The 9,433-nt window shown below is 51.8% G+C and overlaps 1 protein-coding gene across 1 annotated transcript in view; it reads right to left on the reverse strand.

Annotated features, from left to right (window-relative positions):
* The window catches only part of ADCY2 (adenylate cyclase 2), a 449,290-nt gene extending 442,500 nt beyond the window's left edge, over positions 1 to 6,790 (reverse strand). Inside the window, exon 1 of the mRNA XM_068990537.1 lies at positions 6,581 to 6,790. Within this exon, the coding sequence (XP_068846638.1) occupies positions 6,581 to 6,790 (210 nt within the window). The remainder of the gene's footprint in view (positions 1 to 6,580) is intronic.
* Between the last annotated feature and the right edge of the window lie 2,643 nt (positions 6,791 to 9,433).

Below are 9,433 nucleotides of genomic sequence, written 5' to 3' on the forward strand. Positions count from 1 at the left end.
TTAGCAATCAAACCCAGGTCTCCCACATTGCAGGTGAATTCTTTACCAGCTGAGCCACAAGGGAAGCCCAAGAATACTGGAGTGTGCAGCCTACCCCTTCTCCAGCAGATCTTCCCAACCCAGGAATCGAACCAGGGTCTCCTGCATTGCGGGCAGATTCTTTACAGCTGAGCTACCAAGGCAGCGGTGGTAAATATTATCTTATCACTCTTGTTCATTTATGTAACATTATCCAAAGCTAACAGAATTAAAAAATACGAACGTCAATTCAAGTGTCAATTTGGCAGAATTTTAGTGCTAGAGATTGGTAATGTGTCAAAATATTACTTTAATTAAACTATCTATGATTCTTGACTATTTTTTATAAAATAATTCAAAGCTGTATTCATACTTATCATGTAAATAGAAAAACATCCCATTTTTTATACCTAGATTTTAAAATTCTAGTACTCATTTAGTTGTCAGCCTGAAATACATCTATGGGAGACCCTATCAAGGAGAACCCTGGGGGCTGCAAATATAATAACAAAAATGACCACATCTGTTGTAGGTAAAATGGGTGCCCGGCTCTGTGCTAAATGTCCACAGGGTCCATTTTACTCAGTTCCCAAACGAACTCCCTGAGCCTGGTTGTGTTATTCATTTCGGTCCACAGCAGACAAATCAATTTTTCAGGAACACTAAGAGGCAACACTGAGACCAGATCCAGGTCTAGTGACAGTTTTATGTTCTTAACAAGAGGCCACATGATGGGAATGGCAGCTGCTAAGGAAAACATATCTATCCCCTAAACTGTACATGTTAATTACACACCTTCCATCTGGTTAGTGCTGCATTAAATATTGGGGGTGCTAAGTTTCTTCCTTGAAAGAATCAACAATTAGTTGAGGAGCAAGATGAACTCAACAAAGTATTCTGCAGGTCAGACAACAGTCGTCGAGAGGGAAAATTATTTCATGAAATAAATGAGCTCCAGGAGATGAATCCAGTCTATCTTAAAGGAAATCAACCCTGAATATTCATTGGAAGGACTAATGCTGAAGCTGAAGCTCCAATCATTTGGCCACCTGATGCGAAGAGCTGACTCATTGGAAAAGACCCTGATGCTGGGAAAGACTGAAGGCAGGAGGAGAAGGGGGTGACAGAGGATGAGATGGTTGGATGGCATCACCAACTCTTGGATTTAAACAAAGTCCAAGAGATAGTGGAGGACAGTGGAGCCTGTCATTCTGCAGTCCATGAGGTCACAAAGAGTCGGACTGACATGACTGAGCAGCTGAACCACAACAACAAGGATGGATGAGCTTTGCAGGCATCTGATACAGATAGGAATGCCCAGCACAGGACAGACTGCTGAAGCGTGAGGAGAGCTTGAACTTGGACACGCGGCCTAGGGAGGAGGAGGCTTCCAGGTGAGGGGACGCACTGGACGTACTGGAGGATACAAAGCAAAGCTAGAGAGGACCAGCTGCAGATGGAGCCCAGGCTGACCGACCACCCAGAGCAGAGAGGCCAGTGGCAGCGGGTCAAAGATGAGCCGCTTCAGGACGGAATACCACCCGGGGGGATGCCCACCCCAGTGCTGGTCCCAGCGGACACTCCATCAACATCACTGAAGGAAGAATGAGCGGATGGTCCGGTGGATGGTGCTGATGCCAACACTGAGTTACAGGCAGAACCAGAGTACCCTGGAGCAGGAAACGGCAGCCCACTCCAGTATTCTTGCCTGGAGAATCCCAGGTACACGGGAGCCTGGCGGGCTGCAGTCCAAGGGGTCACAGAGTCAGACCTGATGGATGGACTGAGCACACAAGCCGCACAGCCGCACTGAATATCCAAAGGATGCTTGCAAGTCTTTTCCTGCTGGGCCTGTAAACTGCAACCAATGCTTCCGCAGAAAATGACAGTTTTTCGCTGTCTTTTGTTTATACCACAGCGAAGTTATAATTAAAATGACTTATTGAATTACTGGTTGTGATTACAAATACCTGCCAAGTAAGTCTCCTGCATGGATAGAGAAATTCACAGAAAGATGTACCTTTAGCTTCCTCCACTCCAATTCCTGAGAGCATGCACTTTTCCCTCCCCATCCCCCACCCCCAGCCCCAGAATGCTTATACTGGAGAAAATACACAGAGAATTTCCTACTCCTCAGAGGAGATGTCAGACATGTTCATCTGCCTTCTCCAGCCTTCCACTCCCCAAGAAAGGGGTGAAAGACTGACTTTCTTGTCAAAAGATTCTTGATTCTTCCACCCACTGGGGGCGCTGAAATAGTCCCTGCAATCATAAAACTATTTCCCTTTACAATGACTGGTTTCATTTATTTGCTTTGGAAAAATTAAGGTTCTTTCTCCATGTACAGAGAAAAGAAACACTCTGATATATCTGCCCTGAGAAAAAACACCTGATGCTGGGAAAACTGACATGTCATAAAGTACTTGTGGTCATCGTTGGAAAGAGCTGGCACAGTCAGTCACAGTAAAAGCAAGAGGGTAGATCATAGTCTGAAAAATCATAGGTATTACATATTTAATAAAAGCTTATTTGATTTCAGTACTAAAAAATAGACCCAAAAAATCAGTTTTATTGCAATATCTGACTATTTTAAATGTACAGAAATGAAATTTTTCCAGTTGAAATACTGACCACCCCAATCATAAATTTTAGCCAAAACAAATCTGGCCAGAGCTAGCTGGTATTTGACAAACTAAAAAAATATGTCAACCTTTCCTAACTATGACAGGCAAATTTTGAGAAAAGTTGGCTGCTCTGGACATAATAAATGAGAGAGGATTTAATTCTGAGATGAATTTGTCATGCATTTAGTAATAAGAACCAGTCCTGGACAATGAAGTTAACTCATATGACTTAGAACATAAAAGTTTGGTCTCATTAGTTCCAGGGTCTCTGATGCCAGGGGGTAATTTAATTTTGTTCAGCATGCCCATAGTATCGTCAAAAACTTTCACCATAAGCAAAAAGAAAGTATTTTTCATATTATTAAATATGATATTAAAATTCAAGTCATGGTATCATATGTGCTACTGGTTTCATGTCTTGATATTTCTTAACAAATATGAGGTTAAACCTATTTAACAGCTTTTTATGTAAAAAAAAAGCTGTTAAGCGAGATGGTAAAGTTTCAATTCAGAATTTACTTTTACAGTATAATAAAAATACTTTGCAGATTACTTTAACTTCATGATCAATGATGCAAAACCATGCGTTGACCATAGATTGAAATTAAGTGAGAGAGGTTTGTGAATAATGTCAATTACAGGAACATAATTAGGGAGCTGAAGCTCCAATCCTTTGGTCACCTGATGCCAAGAGCCGACTCACTAGAAAAGACTCCGATGCTGGGAAAGATTGAGGGCAGGAGGCAAAGTGGACGACAGAGGATGAGACGGTTGGATGGCATCACCGACTCAATGGACATGAGTTTGAGCAAACTCTGGGATATATGAAGGATAGGGAAGCCAAGAGTTGGATACAACTAAGTGACTGAACTGCAACAACAAAGGGGAATACAAAGTCAAGACAAAGCTTACTTTTTTTAAAAGATGTATTTCCAGTCACTTCACGCAAAAGCAATTACATATTGCAAAAAAATCACCATGTATTCAGATGATGTTAGGATCATTTTGTGATCCAAATGTTCCAGGAGACCATGGATGTGCATTAAGTAAGTTGCCAGACATTTCCTACTACAAGAACTGGTGGAAGTCTAATGGAAATCAAAATCAGGCAGATTCATAGGAAAGAAGGAATCTGTCCAAGATTACAGGCAGCAAAAATAGATCTGCTGAGCTCCTGAATTACATCAGAGCCTAGCAATTCTAGTAAAGGTGGAAACCTGGGCCTACCCCAAGCAGCTATTTCTGTCTCCCGAGGCAGATCTCTGGGAAGCCACACTCTGGTCATTCTGAGAAATGAACTCACCCCAACCCCTGTGCGCATGGGCCTATGTTACTGCTGCACTGCCTTCCAAAGCTCCTGACCTTGAATGGCAGGGATAGAGAATATGGTTTTGCAAAGTGAAACTGCTATTTACGTTATTACTAAAAGCAAAATAGAAACGAGCTGTCCAGACCTCAGAATCAATCCAGTCCTTCTGAAGGTCAAGTTTCAGAGGACAGGATCCATTCCTCCCTGGTGTTTCCCAATTCCCACCCAGCCCAGCAGCCCCAGCTCCCGCTTGAAGGTCACCTTTCCACCAGACCCCATTATCCTTCCTGACTGTGGAACATTTCTGCACAGCTCATCACTTAGAGGGGTTTACAAAGAGTAGACATGACCGAGCATGGTTTAGGCAGAGCAGAGAACAGGATCCATTCCATCGTCTCTGGACCTCCCCTTGGGCTACAGCCACGCCAAGGGAAGTGCTTGCTTTCTGCTTAAAGTGATTTTGCTGAATGCCTAGACTGTGGGAATGATCGATTTACCAAGAAAAATAAAGATGCCTGAGCAAACTTTTCAAAAAGATGCCATTCCAAAATTTGTTCCCCGTGAAACAGAATGTAAAGCAACTGGATGCATTAAGTGCATGCTACGTCATTTCAGCCGTGTCCAACTCTCTGCAACCCTGTGGACGGCACCCTGCCAGGCTCCTCTGTCCATGGGATTTCCCAGGGAAGCATACAGGAGTGGGTTGCCTTTCCTCCTTCAGGGGCTCTTCCCCATCCAGGGACTGAACACACGTCTCTTACGTCTCCTACACTGGCAGGGTTCCTTACCACTAGTGCCACCTGGAAACCCTAAAGGAAGTGAGTAGAGAAACCAAAGATCAAAGGCAGATTAGAGAAGGGAGCTTCCAGCTGACTGCACTGAATCTCTCAGGGCGCAGCGATGCGTTCAAGCTACATCAAGGTTTAAGAAGTTAGAGATCCCTATCATAGCAAAGTGGTTTGTGTCAGGGAGGCATGAACTTCACACTTGTCTTTAAATATATTAATGGCGCTATAAATAGGCCATCACCTGCTCCTCCTCTTCCATTTAGAAGAGAACCAGCCAGAACGCTTTGAATTACAGATTCGCCAGAATCACAAGCAGCAATGTCCTGGCAGAACAGATTTGCAGAGGAAGAGGGACGTGTTTTCTCCCCTGCAGGAATGGTAATGAACAGGAGATGCCTTCAGAGACTCTGCTTGCCAAGGAGACGGAGCAGAAGTCTCTCCTCAAGTCCTCCTTGGCCCTAAAAAGTGGTGAGAAGAGGAAAAAAAAATGCCATTCCAGGAAGCAGTGCAGGCTGGCAAGAAGACTGTGAAGACTGCCCTGAACTCACACCCAGAATGCAGAATGAAGGTGCTCTCTGTTCTGTGTTGCATAATATAAGACCCAGTTATGATCGGTGGCATCCGTGATCTTCTGCTTTCTAATTTTTTTTTCCCTTATTTTGTTGAATTCCATGAGAAGACAACACCTTTGACAATTGTGGGGAGAAGGCAAACTTCATCTTTTAAAGAACCATGACGATAACAAGTTTTCCCATGCATAATATCTGAGCACCATCTGGCTCAGGATATGAGGAATAAATTGCCAAAAACCAAGGACAGCGATTCTGCACGCAGTGGTGAAATAAAGGCACACACCCACGCCTTTGCTCTGCGGACAGAAATATAGGTGCATGTTTATATTCCGTGCTAAAAAGACAGCATTCCTCCCAGACGTCCCCAGATCAACCACTGACCAAAAATATCTCACTGATTAATCAATGGTTGGCACCCGAGCTGCACAGACACATCACAGGCGGTGCAAAAGTTTGAACCACACCAACACAAAGATCAGTAACAGGAAGTTTACCGCCATCTACAGATTTCCTCTCACTGCTTAAGGGAGTGAGCCAAAGGCTCCTGCTTGAAAAATACCAATTGGCAAAACTGACATCAGCTGTAGAGTTGCACTGCGGTCCCAGCGATGAAACCCAGTTGAGTAACCTGTACCAAACAGCAGGCACGATACACGACCCCCCTAGAAATAGGAAGGTGACAGTCCACCAATGCTTGTGACTTAGACACTCAAAGGATGCAGGCTCACAACAGGTCAACACCCCCACCTCTCTGCCTATGGGACTAAACCTGCCAGATTTAAAGGCGAAGATGGATAATAAATACTTGTCTTTCTTTTTTTTTTTTTTTTTCCCTCGTCGTTCACCACTTTCCCGAGGCAGGATTTCTACAGACTTAAATGAAGTCCGATCCAAACTAAAATGCCATCTCGGGCACCGGGCAGCGGCCTCGCCAAGAGAGGCGCGGTGCTGATTCGGATGAGACCCGCTGGAGCGGATGCCGCGCGGAAAGCGCAGCGAGTTTGCCGGCGGGCGCACAGAGATGGAGAACGCACGCCGCGGCGGTCCACCTAGTCCACACACCCCGGCAACTTTTATTTTGGGGTAGAACCTCCCAAGGAAAACTTTTCTCCTGCCCGCAGGGCTCGCTCGAGCCGGGCCGGCCGCGGGCGGGCCGAGAGGGGCCGAGAGCCGCCCGGGCCGAGGGGCAGCCCTCGGGGCTGGAGGCCCCCGGGCCGGGTCCTTCCCTCGCCTCCCGGGGCCCCGGGGGCGCGCGGAGAGGACACTCACCAGGCGGAGCGCGAAGAAGACGGCGAGCAGGGCGAGGCAGGCGCCCATGACGATGAGCAGCAGGAAGACGATGAGCGGGTGCTGCTGGCTCATGCGGTAGTAGGACTCGTAGAGCCAGTCCCGGGACCGCTGCAGCCCGTCTCCGCCGCCCGCCGCCGCCTCGGCGCGGTCCCGCAGGTAGCGGCGCCGCCGCATCGCCTCCTGCCACATCGGGGCGGCTCGCGGGGCGCCCGCCGAGCGCGCCCGGCCGGGGCTGCGCCGCCCGCCGGCGTGCCACCCGCGCGCCTCCTCGGCCGGCCCGGGCTGCCCGCGCTCCGAGCTGCGCGCAGGGGCCTCCGGCGCGGGCGGAGCTCGGCGCCCCGCGGCTGGGCGGCGGCCTCGGGGGCAGCTCCCGGCGGCGCCGCTGCCGCCAGCGCGCGGGAGGGGGCGGGCGCGACAGGGGCGCTCGGCCCGCCTCTGCCCCCACCCCGTGCGGCGCAGCCCGGGCCTCCACCCGCCGCCGCAGCCGCCGCCACCCCCCGACGGCCGGGCCGCGCGCGCTGGGGCCGGCACGAGGCCGAGGGCCGGGTGCTGGGGAGGAGGAACCGGCCGCGCCCCGATACCCGGGCGCCCGCCCCTTGGACACGCCCACACTCGGCCCCGGCGCGGGCCGCCTCCCTCCGCGGTCGCCTCCTGAGCTGGGGGGGGGTGGGGGTGGGGTTGCTCCCACCGTCCCCTACGCGGTCCGCGAGCGGCCTGGGGGCGGGGGGGTTCCCCCTGTCCGTACCGCCCCCCCCACCTCCCACCTCGCTGGGACGATGCGGGGGCTCCTAACTGCTCCCCACTAGCTCCAAAAGCCGTGAGAAGGGGCACTCCCACCCTCTGGCGGCCCCAGCCCTGAGTGCTCTGCGGGGGCTGGGTGTGCCCCCCTTCCTGCCCACTTTGGCGGAGCCGGGAGGAGACCTCGCCTTCTTCGGTACCTCCGGCTCAGAGGACCGCCGGGACTGCCTCTCCGGGCGCGCGAAGAAGGAGTGGCCTCCTCTCCGCATCCCCTACTGGGTAGGGGGTTTCCACCCTGGGTAGGGGATTCCTACTCTCGTTTTCTTCGACTCTGCGCAGAGGGCTTGGGGGCTCTCACGGTCCTTCCGACTATCTAGAGGGCCCGGGGCTTCCTTGCAGGGAGCAGGAAGGCGCTGGGGCCCGAGGGGACCCCCGGGGCAGAGAACAGCCCCCCAAGTGCGCAATGCAGGAGGGAGGCTGCACCCCGCCACGTTCTCACCCTGCAGTTTCAGCTTAAGTCACACTTTGGAGGGACCCCATGGGGCAAGGTTTGTCCGGCTCGGAATTTAGGGGGAGCCTTCTGACGGGTCCAGGGGTCTCCGCTGAGTCGCTGCTGCGCCGCGAGGGCGCAGCGTGGGAGAGGGCGCTAGTGCGAGGGATTGGGGGGGTGGCGCCCTGGGACCCCCTCCCTCCACACCACTTCTAGGGACTGGGCGCGGGGGGCGGGGAGAGCGGTGCTGGAGACCGGGCTGGAGCCGCGTGGGGGCGGGCGGCTGCCGGGGAAGGGGCCAATCCCGACATTACCACCGTCCAGACTTCTGGCCCTCTCCCCGGGGTGGGGGGCGCTCGCTGGCGCTCTCCGAGGGAGCCCACCCCTCTCTGGAGGGTTCCTCCTGTTCAAGCAAAGCCCACCTCTCCGCACAGTGGACCTCGACCCTCCCCTCTCACGCTCGAGCAAACAGCCCAGGGCGTGATCCTGTGCCCTTGTCCGTCCCAGGACACGGGACGGGCGCAGGGGGCCTCTGAGCCCTGGCACGGCCCGGCACTTGACAAACCTTCCCGAAGCATCCCGCTGCCCGCTCGGGCACTCCTGTCCCCCTGCCCAGCAGGGGCATGTGAGCCGGGCAGCTGCGTGCCCAGTGACTACGGAACCCAGGCCACGGAGGGAGGAAGACCTGGAGCCTTCTAAGGGCTGTATTTTTAGCCGCATTAGATGCCTGCTCTGCTCAGGGGGTATAGAGCAGAGAAGGACACAGCCGAACCACCTGGGGGCGGTCACGATGGGGCAGGCAGAGGGGGCGTGTCCCGGAGCCTGGACCGAGGCCCTGACCTCCAGATTCCACTTGGTCCTGGGCCTGCCCTCCCGCCGTGCAGAGGAGGAGAAAGGGGAGGAGGCGACACATGGGAGAAGGGGGTCCCAAGCAGGGGATGGAACTGTCTTCTTCGTCCAGCTCCTGGTTTGCTCCCCTCACTCCGCCTTGCCTGCCCACTCCTGGCTATAGACCTTTAACCAGGTGAATTCCAATCCTAGCGTTTCCCTCGGGTCCGCTCACCCACTGGGCTCAGCTCTTTGGTTTGCACCGAGGGGTTTTAGGGTTTTGGTGGTTCTGAGAGCAAGCTGTAAGACAGATCTGATGAATCAGATTGTGTATAAACAGCAAGAGCCGGGAGCCTCCTAAGGAAGCCCAGGTGAGTGGGAAGTTGCATGTTCTGGCCTGAGGATTCTGCTTCCTCTGGCTCTGCCCCAGGTCTGTCTGGGTTGCACTTGAAGTAACTTCTCTTCTCTGATTCATGAGGCATCCTCACCCTTTGCCTTGATAAATGGCTTCCTTGACCCACTCAAGGAGGAAGCAAAAGTAAATAATCTGTGACTTAGGTTTATGGTTAAAAGTACTGAGAGGTGAGAGGGAAAAGTACCTGTTCAGTTATTTTCTCCTTCTGTCTAGGGGGCAGTGGGGTGTTTTTAAAAACCACTATCTATCTATTTGCCACATGGTAAAATAGGGTTGCTGTAAGAGTTCTAGGAGATTTGTTAAATATAATTTAAAGAGACTCTGCTTGGAGGAAGCATTATCTTTGACCCTTATGACATTT

Source organism: Capricornis sumatraensis, chromosome 18 (genome assembly GCF_032405125.1).
Source record: "Capricornis sumatraensis isolate serow.1 chromosome 18, serow.2, whole genome shotgun sequence".
Taxonomy (NCBI): domain Eukaryota; kingdom Metazoa; phylum Chordata; class Mammalia; order Artiodactyla; family Bovidae; genus Capricornis; species Capricornis sumatraensis.